Source organism: Elephas maximus, chromosome 27 (genome assembly GCF_024166365.1).
Source record: "Elephas maximus indicus isolate mEleMax1 chromosome 27, mEleMax1 primary haplotype, whole genome shotgun sequence".
Lineage (NCBI taxonomy): Eukaryota > Metazoa > Chordata > Mammalia > Proboscidea > Elephantidae > Elephas > Elephas maximus.
The window spans coordinates 12,918,683-12,943,884 of NC_064845.1; the positions used below are offsets into that span (position 1 = coordinate 12,918,683).

Consider the following 25,202-nt stretch of genomic DNA (forward strand, 5'->3'; position numbering starts at 1 on the left):
AGTCAATGCACCTCTTTATTCTGTCTCCTCTTACACAGATGGAGCAGTGGTCACTTTCTCCTCCTGCTGTGAGGGTTGGTTGTTGTTAGCTGCCATCTAGTCAGCCAGGCTCATGGCAATGCCACGCACAATGGAACGAGATGCTACCCAGTCCTGCACTACCCCATGATCACTCGAGGACTGGACAGCTGCAATCCACAGGGTTTTCTTTGGCTGATTTTCAGAAGTAGATCACCAGCTCTTTCTCCCTTGTCTGTCTGAGTCTGGAAATTCCACTGAAAACTGTTCAGCCTCATAGCAACACTCACACCTCCACTGACAGATGGGTGATGGCTACGCTCGAGGTGCATCGGCTGGGAATTGAACTCGGGTCTCCAGCATGGAAGGCGAGAATTCTATCACTGAACCACCACTGAGTGAGGGCTTAGCCACACAACAATAGTATAAAATGCTTGGTAGACGGTTGATGCTACATGATGATTAGGGCCTTCCTTCCTAGCATAGCTATTTCTGTATTTGTCACATACCACTCTCCGCAGACTGCAGTCCTGAGGACAGAATGCGTACCTTGCCTTTTTGTTCTCCATCGTGTGTAGCACAGAGTAGAAGCACAATCCGTATTTGCTCTTTATAACTGAGCATACCTACTTTTAGATAGCAAACCCCAAAAGGCATCCAACTTAAGCCTCTGCAGGATGTCACACTTGTGGTATTATCTCCTGGGTTTGCTAAGGTTCAGTATTTTTAAGTCTGACAGATACTTCACTTGGTCGATAATTCAGCTATGGCTCTCTAGGATACAGTAGGTAGGGCTTAATAACCCATCTTTCATTATGATAGTTCTCTAGGTGCACGAGGCTTGTCTCTTAATTTTTTTTAATGCAAGTGGAATGACTGGACTGTTCAATAAGCCACTCTGTTTTCCATGGTTCAAAGTTAAGCTTTTATTTGGTTTTAAATTAAAAAAATAAATTTCATTATTAAATAGTAGATGGAATTAACTAATGCTCAGATAGTAGATTACTCAGGAATATACCACCAGGGGTACAATTAAGGGGGTGGATCACCTAAACTAAAATTATTTGTTATGTTGTAGTGTTTGTTAAAGTTCAACAGTGGCAAAATTCAAAAGGAACTAAAATACAAAGTTCTAAATGTTTACAATGGAAGGGAGAAGTAAACCACTTATTCTACTGCAATCGCAAACTATTTTCTTTCTCAACGCCAATCAGTCTGGACACTAAACCACAGTGCTAACGTCATCAGGCTCATCTGCTTTCTTTTGCCTGCTTGGCAGGGATTTCAAGTATTCAAGGTGTCTGCGGGCATCCTCCTGGTTTTGCCTTACGTAATATACCACATATGAGATCACCATGGTGAACCAGCCAAACATAGTGACCAACATGGCATAATCAGTAGTTTTTTTAGGGAGGTTACAAAGGTCAGCATCATTGGCAGCATTGAGGAACGGCCTCCCGGCGTGTTCATCCAACACAGAGGTCTTACAGATGACATTGTGGGCTGTCTCGTGATTGGACGCCATGCTCCTCAGAACTTGCTGTAGAGTGCAGTCACAGTGCCAGGGGTTGTTGGCGATCCTGGCCCTGGCCTTCAGGTTATTGAAGGCATTTTTGTGCACGCTTTGAATCCGGTTGTCGGACAAGTCCAGAGTCTGCAAGGTTTCAGCTACTCCTTTGAAGGCATGCTCATCGATAAACTCAATGCCGTTTTTGGACAGGTTGAGAACTCTCAGTTGATGGAGGTCCTTAAAAATCTCATTGGGGATAGATGTGATCTGATTGGAGTCCAGATACAATAAGACTGTTTCGGGAGGAAGATCTCTAGGTATTTCCTTGAGATTTGCATTGCTACAGGTGACATTTAAACCCCCAGAGGAAGAACAGAGACAGCCCTTGGGACACATACTGGCAGAGTGGAAGCACAGTATCATAAGGACAAAGCTTTGTAGGAGGAGACACATGGAGAGCGAACGAGTTAACCACAAGTCTACCAGATTCATGCTGGAATGTCAGCATAATCACAGGCCCATTCCTCATTTAGTCCAACAAACGTAGCAATGGTTCCAGCCCTGTCCACGCCGTTGACTTCTCTCCTGTACAGTTCAAAAGGTTGCAACTAACACACGTGCCTCTTCATCATTTCTGTCCTTGCTTGGGTACCTAAAGAAAAGGGAAGCAGATGCAATTAGCTCTTTTGCAAAGGGAGGTACATTGCAATTAAAAGTGCTCTCAGGTGTCTAGCATTCTGTGTGAGTGGGAGGGTTAGTTACGCAGGTAATTTCCATCAATGCCTCTGGGAGTTATCTGCATAAAGGGAGTCTCCTGCTCAAATCCCAGGTGCTGATGGAGAGGCCCGCCAATAAATGACAACATTTCCGAATTATGTTGCCTTGTTTCTAGTTGTGCAGCATTAGAGCAAGCAATCAAGATTTCTTGACCCTACCACTCCTTTCCACATCCTGAACCCCTTCTAAATTCTACAGCATTCAAATTTAATTCCATCCTTCCTATAAGACACATTAATGAAATTTACCCTTGTAACTAGGAGGACTGAGAAATAATAACGATATTTCATGGTTAATGACCATAGAGAGGAATATCTGTCATGGCTTTCGAATGGATGTTCAAACTGGAATATCTGCTGTAAAGGAATATCTTACTCAAATTAAGAAATGAATGAATGCATGCCAACCCTCACAGCAAAATGCTGCTGGAGGTTGACAGCCAAGAATCTCCAAAAGAGTTGCCTCCTTTTTGACCTCTTGAGATTAAATTATACCTGGGAGGATCCCTTTAACTAAATTTCCCTAGGATTCTCTGTTTGCTAAGCAACATATGCCCTCCCCAACAGATTTTCAAATGTGACACACACCTACAAACCTTGTTCATAAAAGAGAAGAATTAAGAAATACTAGCCTCAAAGATTTCCCTCAATTTTTTTTTCTAATTAGGAATGAAAAATATGTTTAAAATGTATGTATATACACATATATACACACACACTCTTAATGTTGGAAGGGACCTCAGCAATTGCAAAAATTAAATGATAGGTACAAGGTTATAAAGCTAGTCAAGAGCAGAGAAGAGAATCTAGATTTACCCTCAAAACTAATCACTGATGTAGAGAAGATACAGGTATCTTTGGGATAAATTTACGGAGGAGGCAAACGGATCTGAGAGGGATTATGTGACTTGTCCGAGGTCAAGCAACTTGTAGGTGGTAGAGATAGGACTTAAGCCAAAGCCTTTTATTCTGACTCATTAATCTCACAACTCTTTCCACTATTCCCACAGCTCTCTCCCAATCCCATCTGCTCTATGAGGCTGGGCAGGATTGGGCAGCTCTGCTTGTCATTTCTGATACTGTTGTGTTGTAGCCCAATCCTTTGTGCTGTGGATCTTGCTCCCAGTTGAGGATTCCAGTGAACTCAACTGAGGAGTCCTCTGCATTGTGGAGTTGGGTATCTGTGGCTGCCTTCAGGGTATTCCTCCCAGATCAGGCAAGAACTCACTCCTCTTACAGCAGCGAGCAGCAAACGACTTTTTGCAACTTATCTTTTCTAAAGATTCCAGATGGATAAATACAGAGGGAAATGACTCCAATTGTCACCAAACTCACAGAAAAGATTAATGTGAGCTGAAAACATAATGAACTGGGTTGTTAATCATGGAAAAAATGAGATTAGCAACAGCAGAACAGAACGGATGTGCTCATGGAATCTGAGTCCCTTCAGTGCCAGAGAACGCTCAAGGAGGACCCCTGGGCTTACTGAGCCATCCATCAGCAGGTCATTGCATTTGCAGCAAACATTTCCCTCTCTTCCATGTTTTCCTTTGAGACCACATTGCATGGCATTTGGGGACTCTACCAATTGTCTAGATGGGAGAGAGAGAAAAATAAACAGAAGGTGTGGAGCGGGGGGCACTCAGAGAAGAGATGGGCAGAAGGACAAGACAAAGGATACTAGAAGGTGGCAAAGAGAGAGAAACAGGGAACGGGGGAGATAAATATGAACAACAACAATAACAACAAAATTAAGGAACTCTGTGCCACCAAGCAACTTCCATCAATCAAATATGCGAATCAGCCTGATGCCTGTGGGAGGCGGGAAGCCTCTGCTGGAGGACTCTGCACACGTCACCTGAGGTTGATTAAAGAGTCTGTCTGAAGAAATGATCTCCAATTTAGACTATAAGCACCATGAGGGCAGGGATTTTTTTTTTTCCTGCCTCATGTAGAAACAACTGTAAACAATAAAAAGTGGAAACTACATTAGATTTCAATCCTTGCTTTAAACCTCATAAGCGGTGTGCAGTTGGAGCCCTGGTGGCACAGTGGTTAAGAGCTCAGCAGCTAACCAAATGTTGGTAGTTGGAATCCACCAGCCGCTCCTTGGAAACCCTACGAGGCGGTTCTACTCTGTCCTATAGAGTCGCTCTGAGTCGGAATCGGCTCGACAGCAACAGGTAAACCTCCTTTTCCTTATCTTTGTATAGAGATTATAAATATACCTAATTACAAGGCTGATTTTTCAAGGATTATGTGAGATAATCCACCTAAAGCATTTAACAAAGTGCCTAATAGGTAGTAGGAGCTCAATACATGTTAGCTTTAGTTGCTATTATGAGGGCAGTGGTGGTTTGGTGGCAGAATTCTTGCCTTCCAAGTGGGAGACCCAGGTTTGACTCTTGCCCAAAGCACCTCAGTGCAGCCGCCACCCCTCTGTCAGCGGAGGCTTGTGTGTTGCTGTGACGCTGAAAAGGTTTCAGCAGAGCTTCTACAGTAGGAAGAGAGGCCTGGCAATCTACTTCTGAAAATCAGCCAGTGAAAATCCTATGGATCACAATAGTCTCATTCCATTGTGTATAGGGTCACCATGAGTCAGGGGCTGACTTGATGGCAGCAAACAACAAAAACAACAGTTATTATGATCATTCCTGGAAACATTCCCAACATTTAGCCTAGTGTTTGGCATAAAGTAAGGGCTAAACAAATATCTGCTGCATAAATGAATAAAAGTTTTGAAGAATCAAAGAGACAAGCATGATTTTTCTTCCCTATCATGATTATTATTACTATTTTAACATAATGATTGGCTCATCAAAATTCCTTTGCTTTTATATGTCAACATGATGGTCTTTGAAATCTTGAGTACAGGCTCCCAGGAGACAGAAGAAAGAGTGGAATGTTTTCTCAGCAGACTCTTCTAGACTTAGTCATAGTTAATTCAAAATGGTCAGTCCAATGGTCATGGTCACAGACAAAAAAAAAAATGATTAGAACACATCTCAAGGGTTGCAATGTCTCTTGAGATGGGATCTCTTATGCCTCATGTGGCTCACCCATAGGCTGGATGGAATGCCCATTAAGAGTAAAAATACAGAGTACACCATGCATTCAAACAGGTTGTGTTCAAACAGTATTTCATTTTCTCTCTATGATGTTTGCAAAAAGGGGGATTAAAGCTTCTGGGATTGGCTAAATGGTAGACCGTTGTGACTCAGACTCTAGAGCTTCTACTCTTAGCCATGACAAAGTGACAAGAGATGCAGGATATAGAGAACCGAGCCCTCGGATGTCCAGAAGGCAGACAGCAAGGTCAAAAATATCGAGCCAAGGTCACCTTCACATGGGAGGATGAAAGAGCTGCCTCTCCACCCCACAGTATTGAATTACGAGTTTCTGATGGGAGTACCAGCTTGGCATTGCCTTAGATTACTGGATAGGCCAGGAGTGGTAGTTGAAAAGGAAGATATGGGAAGATGTGCCTCAGGAAAAAAAAAATAAGTTGGTTATTTTTTTTGAAGTCAGTTATCATCTAATAGGGTACTAGAGCAAAAGAGGAGCTTGGAAACCTAAAAATCCCCTCGTTCTGTTTTTACTCAGGTCTATCCAACAAACCCAAGGCAGCATACAAGCAATGCTGCTGGGAAAAAGAGCGACTCCTTACTAACTTCAGAATGAGAGGGCAGAACATAAAGAAGTGCCTGGTTGACTGGGGTCTTCAACGCTAGCAAGCGGCCGTCTAAGATGTATCAATTGGTCTCAACTTACCTGGAGCAAAGGACAACGCAGAATACCAAAGACATAAGGTAAAGATGACCCCAAGGAACAGAAAGGGCCACATAAACCAGAGACTACATCAGGCTGAGAGCAGAAGAACTAGATGGTGCCCAGCTACAACTGATGGCTGCCCTGAAAGGGGCTACAGCAGTGAATCCCTGATACAGCAGGAGAACAGTGGGATGCAGATCTCAAATTCTCGTAAAAAGACCAGGCTTAATGGTCTGAATCAGACTAGAGGGACACTGGAAGTCATGGTCCCCAGATGCTCTGTTAGCCCAAGACTGGAACCATTCCCAAAGCCAACTCTTCAGACAGGGATTGGACTGGACTATAAGATAGAAAATGATACTGCTGAAGAGTGAGCTTCTGGGCCCAAGTAGACACATGAGACCATGTGGGCAGCTCCTGTCTGGTGGCGAGATGAGAAGGCAGAGGGGACAGGAGCTGGTTGAATGGACACAGGGAATACAGGGTGGAGAGATGGGGTGTGCTGTCTCATTAGAAGGAGAGCAGCTAGGAGAACATAGCAAGGTGTGTATAAATTTTTGTATGAGTGACTGACTTCAACTTTCACATAAAAGTGGAAAAAATAAAGCACAATAAAAACACACACACACAGACACAAAGAAGCACCTGGTGCCACATTAGTGATCACAGCAACAGCCGACACCACCTGTCCTTCCAATAAGGAAGTCCCCTCAGCATTTTTCACCATCCTTCATAACTCTCCTGGGAATGAAATAGGCAGGTGGCACACTCGAGCCCCAACAAAGGGACAGATGTACTTAAACAACGTCCTGTCTGCTGTCTACCTCCTAACTTCTTCTCTGCAATTCTCAGTCCTTTAGATGGCCCTGCCCACACCCCTTCATTCCCTTCAAATACATCTGGGTAATTACCAAAAAAAAAAAAAAAAAAAAAAAAACCAAACCCAGTGCCGTCGAGTCGATTCTGACTCATAGTGACCCTACAGGACAGAGTAGAACTGTCCCATAGAGTTTCCAAGGAGTGCCTGGAGGATTTGAACTGCCAACTCTTTGGTTAGCAGCCATAGCACTTAACCACTACACCACCAGGGTTTCCCTGGGTAATTAGGAAACCATAAATTTCTGCGTGTGGTTTTTAGGCCTGAGCTATGCCCCCCGCCAGACGGTCATTTTATTCCCAGACCGATGCCTTGCTCAACTTTTCCTGCCACACGGGTCTCTGAGCTAGAGCAATTAGTGCTGTGATTGGGCAGCCATCAACAAAGGCTGTTTCTAATGAAAAAGTGCACTTAGCAGACTGCCTGAGAAGGTGCTTCATTCAGTGGCTGATTAACAACTCTATCCTGGTTCATATTTCTTTCTTCTCCTCATTAGGGGATACCCAGAGACACGTGGGGTTTCTAACCCAAAAGCTTTTGTTAATGCTTCTGGGATAACTGAGTGCAGTGATTCAGAAAGAAATACCAGACATACCAATTTCCTCCAGTTAAATTCCATGCAGCTCTGCTACCAAACAGGAAGGCCTTTCAATTCGTAGCATAAAATTAAAATCAGTAATGATGATTTTTAAAAAAAGCCTCATTAATTTAAGTACTTAAAACTTGAAACTTCTGGATGGCAAAAAGTAAGGCTATACAGAAAGTCAAAGAACAAATGACAAAACCAAGGGGTAGTTTCTTTAATATACAAAGAGTTCTTACAAAAAAATAAGAATCTGAATATCTTAGCCTCTACCACATTAACCATTTTGTACCTCAAATTAAAGGCACCTGATTATCTTCTGTACTACCAGATCATGGGGTTCTAGAAGGTGGGGCCTGTGTCTCATGCATTTTTATATCTTCATATCACACACGGTAAGAGTTTAATAAATATTTATTGCAATGAATTATGGTCCATTCTTATTCAATCATAAAACAGCTATCATTTGCTTGGCATTAATTACATGAGATGATTTACCCCTCCAAGAGCTTGGTAAAATTGAAGTTCTAAGTAGCTGGTTAAATGGCTATAAAACTCCTAAGTAAGAGGCTAAGTTGCCATATGAAGATGGCTGACACCTGTTCCGTGATACTAGCAGGTACCTGTCCTGTCATTTCCCCCAAGTTGAGAAGACAGTCTATCATACAACCCTTGGGGGGCAGAGTGGCCTAGAACAAGAGCCAGGCTGACCTGATTTACTGGTGGAGCTGGGTGATGTTTTGGGTTGAGATAAGCTTGCACTCCCAGAGTTTGTCAGACAAGGGATGGGAAACTATTTCCTACGAGTTAGATTTGGCCACATGGGGGAAAATCTCTTGGGTCCTGTCTCATTGTCCCATAGGATTCCTCAAAAGGGCAGAGGGACCCAAGCAACAAGAAACTAAAGGGTAGAGAGATTATTGGGGAGGTGACTACCTTGAACAGAGATGCATCTGCCACCGGGGTCAGGGGAGCCATATGGGGGAGGACATGAAAGAGCTTCAGGAGAGAAAACACCAGGCCCCCTTCCCCTCTTCCTCCCAGTGGATCTCCAAGAAACTGGGGGTGGGGTGCAGTGAGGTAGGAGGAGAAATCAGGATGCTACCAATTGTACCCTCCTTTCCCAGGGTCAGCTTTGAGTCTGAAAAGGGTGTGGGGTATTGGAGAATAGTAGAATATTGAATATTAAATGAAATTCAGAATTTTGGTTAATCCCTTACACTAGATATCTAATTATTGTATTTCATTTTTGGTTTAAATTAATTGAGTTTGTGACTTAATCCTTTCATTCATTAATTATTATTATTATTTTGGAAGTTTTTGGTGATGCATGTTTGTTCACTAATGGAATGGATGGTGAATCAGTGTTTGTTGGTAGTTTTTTATTATTTGAAAAAATGGGGTGCCAACTGCAAGTGGATCATATGGTACCATGTTCCATGAAGTACATTGCAAATATGATACATATTGGTACCATAGCTCAGGAAATGCATCACACTTCCTGTTCACACTTGAGCCATAAACTCTCTTAAACTCAACTTTCCAAAAATACACATGAAATACTAAATAAACATTGTACCTGCTGCACATAAAATTGTTACCAATTTGAATTAGAGTGGGCCATATCGGTACCATGTTCCATGAAGCATACCCCACACACAATATGTATCAGTACCATGGGCCAGAAAATGTGGGAAGTGTGAGTGGTAGGTTTATCTACCAATAACCCTTAAAGGATAGTGCTGGTAAGGCACTCTGTTACCTAAGGCTGAAGAAAAAATTATGGTGATGACTAAAGTTTTCATTCAGGGAATAGGGATTAAAGCAAAGGTGGAGGTAAAAAATAAAAAAAGAAAAGAAAAAAATAAAGTTGCATTTTATTCTGGTTACATATGTATCACCTTACACATTCTTACAACAACCCTGAAAGGGAGCAATCACCCCTCCCTCCCCATTTCACAGATGAGCAAACTGAGGTTTAAAGAGAGTTCACAGTTGCAAAGTGACAGAGGAGAATCTGAACTCAAGTCCTTTGGCTTCCAGAGCTTGAGTATTCAAACAAGACACCCTACATAATTTCTTCTACAGCTAAACTACAGTAGTTTTTTCTCCTCCTCCACTGACCCCACTGAGATGAGGAACAAGGACCAATATGGATTTCACAGTGAGGGCAGTACACGCTGAAAAGAAAGACCAGTGGAAGAGGTTGAGAGAGGGAGAAGGGCTGAAGTTCACTTCTAAACTAAAAGCTCTAAAATTATAGGGCTGCCGACTTTAGACATTGAGCTTAGTCATATAGGTTGGTGGGCATCATTAGTCCTGTTTCAGGACAGTAGAGAAGCTTGTAGGTTGTTCAGAGTCATATACGTGGCCAGTAGAAAGATCTGGATCCCAGGTGTCCCCCAAGCAGGCCCCACTCAATATTCATTGGTACCTGGTTAAGTGACTAGAAAAGTCCAAAGTAAGAAGTCATGTTTCCATATGAAGTTGGCTGACACCTGTCCTGTCACTTCCCCAAGGACAGGAAAGAGTTTATTATACAACTCCTGGAACTGGGATGGCAGAGTGGTCTAGAACAAGAGCTAGGCTGATCTGCTATTTGGTGGTGGAGTTGGGTGATATGTCCACTTTGTCATATGGAGAGTCTGGTGGCACAGTGGTTAAGTGCTTGGCTGCTAACCAAAAGACCGGTGGTTTGAGCCACCAGCTGCTCCACTGCAGAAAGATGTGGCAGTCTGCTTCTGTAAAGATTTACAGCCTTGGAAATGCTATGGGGGAGTTCTCCTCCATCCTATAGGTTTGCTATGAGTCGGAATCAACTTGATGGCAATGGGTATTTTTTTGGTTAAAAGAAGTTCTGTATTTCAAATGCCAAACTAGCCTTCTGTTGACCACTTCCTACAAAGTGTGAAAAAGTCAATAAGGGGAGGGGGGACCCCTTCTGTTAGAATCTCTTAAAGGCCACTCTTTATAAAGCTTTTATCAAAATGACTTGAAATCCATTGGTTCCAGACCTCAGTCAGTTCAGGTACTGCTCTTCCTCTTTTGAAACTGAGTTCACAAAACAAACCTTTAAGCAAACCCTCAATTTACTGGGGAAAAAACTGACTCTTGTGAACACATTGCCTCCTTCCTACATGATCTAACACCTGGAGACCTTGATGGTGGATTTAAAAGTTCATCCTCCCCGTGAACCCACTGAAAAAACAAACCAACACAAAAGCCAATCTTTTTTTTTTTTTTTTGATCCCAGCCTCCATTCCTCTGTAGGCATTGAATATGGAATAAAGATAACACTATGTCTTTGCTAAGGTCTGTATTTATTATTGTTCAGCATGCTGCAAATTTATAGGGAGACTGAGAGGGAATCTATCCTTCTCAGTTTCTTTTTGCTTTTTTTTTTTTATTATCATAAGTTGGAATGCACTCGAAGGCACTGGGTACTGGGGTATTATAATTTCCCAGCAAGTGCCTAGGGCTTTTTAAAACAGTGAGAGCTTTGCAAACTGTTAACACCTCATCTGCATAAATGTAGGCTCCCAAAGGCTCACCAAGGTCCAGGGGTAACCTGAAAGCTGACCTTAGAAAGCCCTAACTCACGATGAATCCGATTACATAACATTTTTAAAACTTAACCCCGCTTAACATTGAATTATACTTCTTAGGCTAGATGGTATTACACTGTGACAGTATTCATTCGCTTGGGGAGCAAGGGGAGCAGAGGTGAAGCACAGAATGGAAACCCAAAACCAAGGTCCAGAAACTGGATTCAAACCTCAGCTTCTGCAGGAACGGAGTCCCGGATCTTAGCAGATGACTCACGTGTCCATGTCTTAGATGCTCTGGGACTTGGGGACGATCAGCAATAATACTCAGCTCTTCGGTCTCACAGTTGTGAGGGTAAAATGAAATCAACAGACGTGAGGTATGATTCAGAAACGGCCAATGACTGTCCATACATGGTTTCAGTATTCAGTTGTTTTCCCAATTATCAGATCATTCTGTTTCCGAGGCCTCACATTTCTTCTTCTTAAGCAAAATCAACTAGGAAATGATCATCACATGAACTACACAGTACTCATGCCAAAATATATTTAACCTAAAGCTAATCAAGAGGAAAGAATCTGACCAATCCAGAATGTGAGGCAATTTACAGAATGACTGCTCTTGGTTGTTCGAAAGATCATTGAAGGGGGCGGGGAGGGGGGGGAGAACAAAAATAAAAAAATCGTCTGCAGAACTGTTCTAGATTAAAAGAGAGAGAGATGAAACAACTAAATGTAGTGAAAAAGATTGAACTCTGAATTTACAAAATCACCAAAAAGGACATTTTGGAACAATTGGAGAAATTGGAATATAGAACTATATATTAACTATTTGCACATCAAATTTAAATGTCTTGGGTTTTACCTGGATGTAATTAGGAAGACAATAGTCTCTGTTTCTAGGAAATGTATACTAGAGTATTTTGGGGCAAAGTGTCATGATAACCGCTACTTTGAAATTGTTCAGCAAAAACAAAAGCGTATCTATCTATATGTGGAAAGAGACAGATGAAATAAAAGCAGCAAAAAGATTAACAACTGGTTAATGTAAGGTGATGGTTATACAGTGTTCATTGTACTAGTTTTTCAACTTTTCTGAAAATTTCAATATTTTTCAAATGAAAAGTTGAGGATGCTATGCCTATAAAAAAAAAGAAGAAGAAAAAGAACTTAAAAAAAAAAAAAGAACTTTCTGGTGAAGCAGGAGAGTCTAGGAATTCTTGCCAGAGACCAACATGACTTATCTCTTCAAAGAAACGCCAGCTGAACCCCCACGGTAAAACGAGCACCCGAGCCTAGAGCCAGCCAGATTCCAAACACGTGAAAAAGCCCAGCCTAGATCATCAGAGCCAAGTACCTGTCCTACGGCTGACCACAGAATCATGAGTGAGCCCAGCTGAGACCAGAAGAACCACCAAAGTATTCATCAATTTGTGAGCAACAATAAAGACCGTTGAGTTTTGGGGGTCGCTTGTTATGTAACAAAAGCTAACTAATACACATGACTGTTACCTAATTAAATACCCACCCATACCCATTATTGTTGAGTCAATTCCGACTCACAGCAACCCTACAGGACAGAGGAGAACTGCCCCATTAGGGTTTCCAAGGAGTGGCTGGTAGATCAGAATGGCTGACCTTTTGGATAGCAGCTGAGCCCTTAACCACTGTGCCACCGGATGATTAAATAATATATCTTTTATCATAAGGCCTGATTGGTATTTGTTTAACACATATACACTAACAAATAATAGAAGAGTATTCTTCTTAATAAAAGTATAAGAGAGGCCTTATCCGAGAATATTCTAATTGTTCAACACTGAAGACGTCAGCAGTCGCAATATTATTAGGAACCAAATAACTTAGTTCTAATTGCTGACCGTGATCGTCAATACTGTTGCAAGGTGTTACAGTAACCTTCAAGTAGCCTAGAAAAGCTGATACACAGATAAAAAGATATCTGTGCAAATCTGAATAATATATTTAAATATTGTTTGCTCACATATACTTAGTGTCTAGTACAGTGCCTAGCATGGAGTTGGTGCTCTGTCACTATGGGCCAGTGGTTAGCAGCCGGCACTCAGGAGTCAGACTCTCTGAGCCTAAGTGCTAATTAGTTCCCCCCGCAAAAAAAAAAAAAAACAAACCAACAACAACAACAACAACAACAAAAAAAAAAACCTTGCCTTGCCTCAGTTTACCCATCTGTAAAATGAAGATAACAACAGTACTCACTTCTTTTAATCGTGATAGGAATTAAGGGAGATTATTCAGGTAAGTGCTTAGAACAGTACCTGGCACGTAGTACATGCGTAATAAATGTTAGCTATTTCTCTTTGTGGAACAATTCTTATTTTAAGCATACCCCTGGAAACAGAGCCTGTCTAGTACTTCTGGATCTATGCATGTAGCCATCCTAGTGCTTGCTGGTTCTTTCTGTCTCTCAGAAACTGTCTGATAAACACAAGAGCAAACATCAAAGTGATGAGTCCAAAGGGTGAGAAGGTTCTAGAGATTCTGTGAAGAATTTAAATGTCATGTCTCAACATTCGCAATGAAAAAGATCCCCCCAAAATAACATTTTATGAACTAAGGAGCCATCACGAGCATGTAAATACTAAGAGGTTCTCAGCCAATGTCTTGTCTGCACAGGGCTCTGTCAAATGGAGCCGACCCTTCATTACCCAAGTCTGAAGGGCAGAAGGCCAAGAGATTGCTCTCTCTGATTTCATTTTGGCCATTCAATCCCCAACAAACTTTCCCAGAACTGTGACCTCACACAAAATCTCGATGAATAGCCTGGGCTGATGACCTGAGGCTGACCCCTGAACCTTGATTGCAACTTCGGAAAAATAGAGAAATCATTTGCTCTCAGCTTATTCTGTTTTCCAGGTCTTTTCCTAATCAAGAATTGAAAATCTGGTTATATATCCAGGGAAGTGGGTAAGGGGCTGCAAGGTCAGACAGGCTACACAGATAATGTATAAATAGAAAGCCAGGTAGTTAATATTCATATCATAATTTATCCTTCCCACTGCCTATCAAACTAACCAGAACTGCTACTGTTTCTGTTCGCAGAAGACAAATGGCGTATAAATCATCCCCAGCTTTTACGTCATTTGCCCTTGAGTTCAGATTTAGATTCTTCATTCTGTTAAGCACCCTGATATGCATTATCAAATTTCATTTTCTCCATGGTCATGCAAGAGATCATGTGGGGTCCAAGTTTTCCTCATTTATTTTATCCTATGATACATATTTTTTCAAAAAACCTTAAGTCCTTCTTAAAGGAGAAGACAGAATGGAAAGACCAACCAACTATTCTCCACAGAACAATGAAGTCATTCAAAGAACTTGCCTGAAACCGTCAATGGCAATTTAATGGCAACTCTTTAGATCACCGGGTTGGATCTAGTCTAGAAATGTTCTTGCCTCTTCCTGCTCTCCACCTAAGACCTAGGCTTCTTCCAACCAAGTGAAACCGTCCTTTTTTTTTTTTTTTTCTATTGTGTTTAATAAAAAAATTTGACATTTCTACAATCTCCACATGTACAGTTCAGTGACACTGAATATATTCATCACGTTCAACCATCACCACCAACTGCAAAAACCTTCCTTATACAGCAAGGAAACCCCCTAAAACAAAACAAAACAAAAAGGAAATCAGAACTGAGATGTATGGCCCATCTTTTTCATACTGTGGAGTTCACTGAAGTTCCACAGGGAAGTATGTAGCCCTGAGTCGGCTTGATTTTCCTCTGGGAACCACCCGGAAAAATTAACAGCTACCCAGGGACTTAGCTTTTGTCAACAACAAACCAAATAAAACTTTCCAAACCCATTTAGCTGTCTGCATGAAGCAGTAAGACTTCCCCTATCTCCTTGCTCAGACATAATACACAAATCTGACTAAAAGTGAATTGGTATTCTGTATCCTAGCATTTAGCCTATCTCAGTGAACCAACTGGCCAGGAAAGATAACATAAAAATGGTAGGAATCGGTCCAAGTGAAGCTGCGGGAGTCAAGCAGAAGAGAGATAGCCGTTCCCAGAACAAGATAAGGTAAATTCCCATTTTATCTCCTCTAAGTACTTGCATAATTTTTAAAAAGTAGACCATCGCCATATTAACATGTACAACCAATCATCAATTTCATCGCCTGTGGGATGGTTTCAAGAATTGTGACAAACAAACAAATAAACAATGTTGGAGGATCAGAGGAAGAGAGAACATACAAAGAAGTTACTATTGGTAAAAAGCTATTGCCTTTGAGGAATAGAGAATAGTTTGAAAACCGCTTCAGATTTTGATTTCTGACTTCCTTTCATCTTCTGTATATTCATTGCATGAGAAGATAACATTTAAATTACATTTGTGGAGGGGTGGAAGGACAAAAAGAAGATGCAGTACGTTTTGACCAGAAACACAATAAGTTTTCTCAATGGCAAAAAAAGAATTGTGACCAAATTTATATGACGTTAAACCAAATTTTATACGCATTCAGCTTGAATACATGCTAGGTCAGGTGAGAGGATGCTATATGTTTGTCCCACCTGTGGCTTTTTGCTTTGTGCAGACTCACGGGATATGAGAGGGGGAAGGCGCCCTGAGGTTGGTCTGGTCTCCCCGATTCTGTGATTTACTAACACTCAGGCTAAGTGTGATTACAGCCCCACTGTACACCTCTTTCTCCTTCTCTCTTTCCAATTAAGTAATTCCTAAAGTCCCAGGTGGGAGGGTTAAACAGAGCAGAGGAAAACACCCATGAGCGAGCCTGTGGACCATCTGAATGCTACAGCTGTGGACATCCCCAGAGCTGCTTTGGGACCAATGCACAGAACATGTTTGCTTCATGAATATCTGAGTGGCTACAAAAACAGCTGGACGCTTCCTAAGAACCTAAAAGCCTGGCCTGGGCGGAGGTGGGCTGGAGTCCCTTACCAGTGCAGACTTCCTCATCTCTCATCTGCCTGGTAGTCACCCTGGAAATCGAGGACAAGAGAGAGCCATTAATGGTGAGCTGTTCCTTGCACGGTCAGGCTCAAAATAAAAACAGAGAGCTTCTCATACTGGGGCAATGGAGAAGGGAGCTTCCCATTAACGGAAAGTGACATCTGGTAAGATCAGGAGAAGGCCTCTGCTCCCCGCAAACCACCTGGAGAAGGCTGCAGTCAGAGGGCAGTTGGGCTCTGTGAGAGGCTGGCATTGTAACATGTCAACGCTGGTCCCGGTGTCCCAGACACACTGACACTGAGCCTGTGACAATGGCCTCAAAGTTTCAGTAACACAGGATCAAAACATGAAGGTAAGATATTTACGGGACATGAGGTAAAGGGACTAAATCTGTGCTAAGTAGATTTTTTTCCCTTTAAAATTTCCAGCATTTTCCTCTTTGCCTCTACATTATCCCAGCTTTAGACACTAATCTTTATCAACCCTTAGGGAGGTGGGCATCTACAAGGTCTCATTGTGCTCAGCTGCTGGGAACTCCCTGGAGTTGAGGCAAACACTGCTGGGCTGCAGAGGCCGAGTTCTCTCCCATGGCGCTTATCTTATGATGGGGAAACTGAGGTCTTGGCCGCATGAAGACAGTATTCTTCTACTATTCAGATAGTAGACCCTTGTCTGTTGGAATGATCCAGGCAGGTCTGTCCATAACTAATCAACAATTATGTACAGTAGAGGCCTTGCCCTCTATAGCCAGATTAGGAGGCACCGGTTGAAAAGTGTACTCCAGGCTGACATTATTGAAGGGGGACAGGAAGGGTCATTATTCTCTATTGTTGTTAGGTGCTGTTGAGTAGATTACGATTCATAGCGACCCTATCTACCACAGAATGAAACACTGCCCCGTCCTGCACCATGCTCACAATCTTTGTTATGCTTGAGGCCATTGTTGCAGCCACTGTGTCAATCCATCTCTTTGAGGATCTTCCTCTCTTTCGCTGACCCTTTACTTTACCAAACATGATGTCCTTCTCCCCTACATGTCTGTCAGTTTGTCACACTGTGGGGGCTTGCGTGTTACTGTGATGCTGGAAGCTGTGCCACTGGTATTCGGATACCAGCAGGGTCACCCATGGCAGACGGGTTTCAGCTGGGTTTTCAGACTAAGATGGACTAGGAAGAAGGACCCAGCAGTCTACTTCTGAAAAGAATTACCCAGTGAAAACCTTATGAATAGCAGCGGAACACTGATACAGTGCTGGAAGATGAGCCCCCCAGGTTGGAAGGTACTCAAAAGACCACCGTGGAAGAGCTGCTTCCTCAAAGTAGAGCCAACCTTAATGACGTGGATGGAGTCAAGCTTTTGGGACCTTCATTTGCTGATGTGGCATGACTCAAAATGAGAAGAAACAGCCACAAACATCTATTAATAATTGGAATGTGGGATGTATGAAGTCTGAATCTAGGAAAATTAGAAATCATAGAAAATGAAATGGAACACAAACATTGATATCCTAGGCATTAGTAAGCTGAAATGGACTGGTATTGGCCATTTTGATTCGGACAATCTTATTTTTGGTCTACTATGCCGGGAGCGACAAGACGAAGAGGAATCGTGTTCCATTCTCTGCTGGTGCTGGCAAATATCTGCTGACCAGGCTGAACTTTTCCCTCGGCACAAAAATAGTATTTACTATTCTTTCTGTGGTTCTTTATTTAAAATGTGTGTCTGTTCCTCTCTGCAAGGGAACATTATTTGTCTCTTCTGACCAGAGTCAGACAGGTCCTTGGGTGTTTGGAAAAGACTAAAGACATAGTTTCAAGGGTTCATACCTTTTATATTAATCTGTCATCATAAAGCTTCTGTGCTATGTTCTCCCAGTGCCACCTGGTATCCCAGAGTCTTTTTCCGAGATGACCAAGATGGAAGCTTCAATGAGGCGTCTTTAGTGCCTAAGCAAGGAAGAAGCTGACACCTAATTTCCAGAGGCTGCTTGTGAAATGTCCCCTGTTTGGTTTCTCTGTCCAGTGGCCACATGAAGTAAAGCTGTGGGAGGTGGAATTAAAAACAGTGGCTGTCGACTCAATTCTGACTCATGGTGATCCCATGTGTGTCAGAGTAGAGCTGTGCTTCATACAGAGAACTGAAATGGCTGTGATCTTTTGGAAGCAAATCTCCAGGCCTTTCTTCTGAGGCATCTCAGGGTGGATTCAAACCACCAACCTCTCAACCTTTCAGTTAGCAGCCAAGCGATTAACCATTTCTGCCACTCAGAGAGGTGGAGGCAGAGGCAGAGGAGCCAAGGCTAATTCTTGATTATTTAAACTATGGATTATCTTAAGCCCTGGACCCTCTTCACCTTCTGCCTGCCTCCCTGGTCCTGGGCCATTTCTACTGCTCATTATCCAGGCGCTAGAGGGAAGGTGGAGGAAATGAAAGGTGACGACATGGAAATGAATCAATTCAGACACTTGTTAGCAGCTCAACTCGCAAGCATACAGTGCGGGGAGAAGGCTGAAGCTCTTCTCTGGGTTTCAATTCTCCATGCTATTCCTGTCCCCCATGCTGCCAGGCAATATCGAGTGGGCCACATGGAAATTATCTGGGGGATGAAAGAAGAGAGAAGGGGGAACAGCTCCCTGCGACAATCTCTTCTTCAAAGAGAAGGGAAAGGAATTACATACGCTCGGCTGCAGCGTGCCACGTAGAGTAGCCCAAATTCTATTAAACAAACTCACATTTGGAAGGATTGCATGCCTCAGACAGAGTGGGAAAGGGATGCTGAGACTATATTTAGGACAATTATAATGCAGAGGGTGTACTGATTGTCATAGCAGCAAAAAGAAAATGAGGAAGCATCTCTAAGGACACTGCCAGGGACAGCAAAAGCAGAAACAAGCAAAGGACTCAGAACAATAATAAAGAATAGACAGAAGACCTTTAAACCTGCCACCACCAACCAAGTTAGGATGGCAGGAAGAGGACAGAACCCCGGAGCAGAAAGAAATGTCATCTTCTCCCTGGGCCTACTATCAAATAGGCAGTGTTTAGACTATGGTTACCCTAGCCTGTTCAGCTCTGTCTGTGGTGACACAGATGAACCACCCACATGCCCCTTCAATGAAGGGCCCCTCCCAGCTGCTGGGAGTGCTGTTGTCAGAGAGATTTCAGCTGTTGGCCCCTTCAGGAATGGTCTCAGCTGCAGAGAGCCACTTGGCCTTTCAGCGACAGCATACATCCAATACCTGACCAGTGTGGGAGGACAAAGACCTGAAGGGCCATTCTAGATTCAGAGCTGCCCTGGGATCATCTGAGGCTGCTGCTGAGCCCACATCACAGCTCAACTTCCCCGTCTCCCCAGTCCTCCCATCCCATCCACAAATGTTGATCCCAAGGGTACTCCTTAATACAGCTTTTGCATGCCTGCTTCCACCTCAGAGTCTTCTGTCCTGGAACCTCAACCTGCAATAGCTTATGGTCACTGCTTTTTTCTTACCGTCATCCATCTGTCAGTTTGTCATAGCGTGGTGGCTTGCATGTTGCTGTGATGCTGGCAGCTATGCCACCGGTGTTTCAAATACCAGCATGGTCACCCATGGTGGACAGGTTTCAGCAGAGCTTTTAGACTAAGAGTAGGAAGAAAGCCCTTGGATTTACTTCCAAAAATTAGCCAGTGAAAACCTTATGGGTCACAACAGAATACTGTCCAATGTAGTGCTGGAAAATGAGGTCCCCAGTTGGAAGACACTCAAAATGTGCAGTGGTTGGAACAATGGTGTTGAGCATACCAACCACCATGAAGATGGTGCAGGCCTGGGCAACATTTCATTCTGTTGTACATGGGTCTGCCATGAGTAGGAGACCACGCAATGGCTGCTAACGATAACAACAACACTTTTTCCTTATCTCTCTGGGTTGTATCAGTTTTTCAGAGCTGAAGATTTATATTTGTGTATGAGATTGCTATAAAGCACTAGAAGAGAAACTAGGAAACACATCAAAGAAGAAATACAAATTGGGGTGGTGGAGGACTCAGGAGAGAAAAGGGCTGTGGATGCGTCAGATGGGAATAGAATAAAAAGAATGGGCTTCGAATTAAATATTTAAAGAAACAGTGTTTAAGTAACCCTAAGGAATATAGAAAATTGTTGTTGTGTGCCAATTCCGAATCACAGCGACCCTAAAGGACAGAGCAGAACCCAGAGGTTTCCTAGGCTGCAATCTTTACGGGAGCGGATTGGCAGGTCTTTTCTCCTGTGAAGCTGCTGGTGGATTCAAACCAATGATCTTTGGGTTTGCAGCCAATCGCTTAACAGCTGCGCCACCAGGGCTCCTTATATAAAGCACTATGAAGTAAAATTCCATCATTCCAGCTCCATGCATTGGGTAAACCACCGGGGAGAGAAAAGTGAAGGGGGCAGGCCTGGAGTTTACGTGGACAATGAATGAGACATGTTCTATGTGAATCCCATACCATGGCTGGATCTACCAATGGACAAGCCTAAGAACATGGTATTTTCTATTTGAGGGAACAGTCGGAAGTACAAAATAGAAAATGTTAGCTACCAGATAAAGATACCAGAACTGAGAAACTGGGCTAAGTTACTCCCAGACTAGATCGGAACTTAGCCTCCTGCTGAATGGCATTAGACACAGCCTTTACGTATCGCCTCTGAGAGGAGCAAAGCAGGAGACTGCTCAGTGATGGTGATTCATGGAACCAAGATATTCCTGCATTGTAAGAAGTTTCTGCCAACTGAAATGCCTAAGTAAGGTATAGGCACAAAACAGAATAGTACATGGCTGTTTTTCAAATGAGTAGATACATATATGGGAATATTTTTAAAAGTCTACCACATATTAAGACAATTCAGTGACACAGTAGTGGATGTTGGTATAACTCCACTTTATTCAGCAAGTACATACATGGCACTGATGGTCAGGTACTACTCTGATCTTTTCACAATTAGTAACTCACTCAGCACTCAGGTCCACTCTGTGAGGAATCTACAATTACTGTCTTTATTTCCCAGATATGGAAATTGAGCCACAGGGAATTAAATAATTTTCCCAAGGTCACAGAGCTAGTAAGTGTTGAGCTAGGATTCGCACCCAGGCAGAGTCCATGATAGCCAACGTTGGGCATTCTCTCACTCTATTATCATGCCTGTGTAAATAAAGAGCATATTGAGCAAATTAAACAATCTCTCTGTCTCTCTCTACTCCATCACTAAATCGAAGCTGGCCTGTGCAAACAGGAAGTATAGTGGTGCTACCTTGCATCTGTATTATGATTTAGGGCTTACTAATCTATTGCCGTTGAGTTGATTCTGACTCATGGCAACCCTATAGTACAGAAGTAGAACTGCCCCACAGGGTTATCCAAGGAGTGGCTGGTGGATTTGAACAGCCGAACTTTTGGTTAGTGGCCATAGCTCTTAACCACTGCACCATCAGGGCTCCTTGCACCTTTACAGTTATCTCAACTTGTTCTCACAATGCTTCTGTGAGCTGGATATGTATGGTCATCATCACAGTGCTTCACAACATTTTCAGTTCTCTTTCTTTGGGGAAGTGATAATATGGCATTTCTCCACACTCTTTGATCATGTGAACACCCTGGCTAATAAATTCTGAGGAGAACTTACCTGAGTCTTCCCTGGTGGGAGTTTTGAAAGCCTGTATGCCACTTGATAAAGTTCCCTTTCCGTGCCCTTGGCATCATGGAAGTGCTGGGCAATATGAAACCCCCATCTTCCTGGGTCGGGGGTAACTAGGAAGAACAGACACCCCACGGATCCACACTCCACGAGTTGCATGCAAGAGAAAGCAGCTCAGCCTTGTAAGGCACTGGGATTCATTTATTACTGGCCACACTACCAAGCCCACCCTGTCTAATAGAGTCAATTATCCTCATTCCACAGGTGAAGAAACTAAGGTTCAGAGAAGTTTAACGACTTGTCCACGGTCACATGCAACTAAGATGGGCAGAACTTTGATGAGCAGATACTGAGGGGAGGCACCATTTTAGGAAGGAAGAAAAATTCCAGCAAAGTCAAAAAGGTAATATATAAATAAATGTCTCTTTGAGCAACTGAAAGTATTCCAGTGAGTATGGGAAGAAGAGTACCAGAGAGCTGGTGACTGGGGTGAGATCAGGCTTCTGATTTCCCACGTGAATAACTGGGGTTCATTCTGAACTTATGAAATGTGTTTACAGAAAATTAGAGAACTGAAGCAAAGGATGGGACATTGTCAGGGAAGAGATAGAAAAGCATAAGCACAGATGCAACACATATCACAGTCAACGACAGGTTGCCACCAAGATTTTCTGAACACCCTGCCCAATTCTAAGCATGACATGATCTGGCTGAGTACCTAGTGTTCCTCTAACAAAAAAATACCACAAGCGTGTGGTTCTAAGAACAGACATTTGTTTTCCTCAAAATTCAGGAGGCCAGAAGCCTGAATACAGGGTGTGGCTCTAGGGAGAGGACCTTCTTTGTCTATTTCAGTTTTTTTTTTTTAGTAGTTATAGGGACTCCTTGGCATTCCTGGGCTTGTGGACGCATCTGCCTTGTGTGTGTCCTCATAAGGCGTCTTTCCTCTGTGTGTCTCTGGGTCTGTTCTGCTATTTCTATAACTCAGAAGAGATTAGGTTTAGGACCTGCCCTACTCTGGTATGACCTCAATTAACGTAAGAAAACTCTCTTTCCAAACAGGATCATATTTACAGGTACCAACTGGTTACTGCGGAGTCGACTGACTCCTGGCAGCCCCATGTGTGTCAGAGTAGAACTGTGCCCCAGAGGATTATCTGTGGCTGATTTTTCAGAAGTAGATCAGCAGACCTTTCTTCCAAGGGGCCTCTGGGTGAGCTCAGACCACCAACTTTTAGATTAGCAGTTGAGTGCCTTAACAGTTTGTACCACCCAGGGACTCCATTACAGGTACCCCAAACCAAAACCAAACCAGCTGATTCTGACTCATGGCAGCCCCGTGTGTCACAGAGCAGAACTGTGCTCCATAGGGTTTCTTGGCTGCAGTCTTTATAGAAACAGATCACCAGGCCTCTCTTCCGTGGCACCACAGGAGTGGTCTGAACTACCAACCATCAGCTTAGTAGTTGAATGTAAATCATTGTGTCACTCAAGGACCCTTTACAGGTACATGAGTTAGGATTGCAACACGTGTTGAGGGGCACAATTCGATCCATAACACGGTCCTTTGGATGCCACACAGACTGCGACTCTGACTTGCTTTCATTTCATAGGGATCAGCTGGACTGACCAGCTCCATACAACCTGCTTCCACCCTTGGTCCCTTGGCCACTATCAGAAAACGCAAAGCTTCTACAGAGAGGGCTGGAGCTTTCCCAACTTTGCTTTTTAAAAAGAAAAGGAAAAAAAAAAAAAGCTTTGCAGGGAATTGTTCACCCAGCCGTGATCTCGACTGAATAACTTGAGCAAACCATCTAAATTAGCTGATTCACCAGCAGAAACGGAGTAAGTCCACAGCAGACAATTCAGCCAGAAGGGTGCCGAGAAAATATTGAAAGGAATGAACCCTGTGGACTAAGGATCAGCCTCTGTTACACACAAACAGACTTCACTCCTAGAAAAGAGTCCAAAGACCTGGCACCAAGGTTTCTCTGGCAATGTGCTGTTGAGTAAGAACAAAGGCTTATTCATGAGACACTCTACTGCAGGTATCTCAGGATAAAGTGGGCATCCTATGAAGGTGGGGAGATGGTGATGAGCTTCAAAATGGAAATCTGGCCAGAATGTTCTCTCTCGTGAAGAGAATTGATGAGAAGAGAGTGGAGAGACTGGTGGAAGGTGTCTTGTTTTGAGTAGACAGTATTTTAAGAATGAAGTCTGGAATCAGCTTCAATAGACCTCAATAGGGTATAAGCCTCAGGCACCAGTGGGCCCACCTAGACACAGCCCTCCCATCATGGCTTTGGTTCAAGCCTTTGTAAATGGCTGTGCTTTCACTCCTGATCTGTATTCTCCATCCCCTGATGGGGTCCTGCCATAAAACGCTGCCCCTTGGAGGGGCATGCCATTGTTGCATGTTGTTGTTAGCTTACCAGACTCTTGGTGACCCCATGCCCATCAGAGCTAAACCCACCAGTCCTGTCTTCCCAGTTCATCTAAGTCTGGAAGCTCCACAGACACCCGTTTAGTTGCATGGCAAGATGCAAGCCTTCATTGACAGACGGGTGTTGGCTGCACATGGGGTGTGTTTGTTGAGAATTCAGTCTGGGTCTCCAGCATTGTTATTTTTGTTGTTGTCGTTAGGTACTGTCATAGATTGAATTGTGTCCCCCAAAAATATGTATATCATTTTGGCTAGGCCATGGTTCCTGGTACTGTGTGACTGTCTACCATTTTGTCACCTAAAGTGATTTTCCTATGTCTTGTATATCCTATCTCCACAGTGCTAATGAGATGGGATTAGTGGCAGTTATGTCAATGAGGCAGGTCTCAATTTACGAGATTAGGCTGTGTTTTAGACCAATCTCTTTTGAGATATAAAAGAGGGAATTGAGCAGAGAGACGCGGGGTCCTAATGCCACCAAGAAACAAGAGCCAGGAGGATAGCACATCCTTTGGACCAGGGGTCTCTACCCTGAGAAACTCCTCGGCCAGGGAAGATCAACCACAAGGGCCTTCCCCGAGAGCTGATAGAGAAAGCCTTCCCCTGGGGCTGGCACCCTGAATTTGGACTTTTAGCCCATGTCTGGCTTTTCCAACCCTTGGAGATTCCAGCTGATGTAGCTTTCCCAACAGATCAGATATCTGTGGAGTGAACGCCATCCTGTATCATGCCCCTATGAGTATCATAGATTTAAACTGCTGCCTCCTTAGCTGGCAGGGGCAAGGGCAGCCCCATCACCTGGTTATTATCCCTTTTTCTGGCCTCTCACCATCCCCAAATAGTGCTGCTGAAGTCCCAGCATGCCTTGAAACTAAGCATGACTAGAAAATATCTCAGAACTGAGTTGCCTAGGTTTAACTGGTATAAGAAATGAAGATAAGATTGTTTCTGTATGTCAGGCTTAATTCATGCTGCAGAATGAGAAACACAGCGTGTAAATTCGGAAATCTCAGATCTTGCGTTGTTTTGGGTAAACACAGTGGAAAAGCAAAACAGGAAATACAGAACTAA

The 25,202-nt window shown here is 43.2% G+C and overlaps 1 protein-coding gene across 3 annotated transcripts in view; it reads right to left on the reverse strand.

Annotated features, from left to right (window-relative positions):
* Positions 1-824: 824 nt before the first annotated feature.
* The window catches only part of LRRC3B (leucine rich repeat containing 3B), a 100,382-nt gene continuing 76,004 nt past the window's right edge, over positions 825-25,202 (reverse strand). For all 3 annotated transcript variants that reach the window (XM_049870967.1, XM_049870965.1, XM_049870966.1), the window contains one exon: positions 825-2,180. In XM_049870967.1, the coding sequence (XP_049726924.1) occupies positions 1,241-2,020 (780 nt within the window). In that variant the 5' untranslated portion in view covers positions 2,021-2,180 and the 3' untranslated portion in view covers positions 825-1,240. The remainder of the gene's footprint in view (positions 2,181-25,202) is intronic.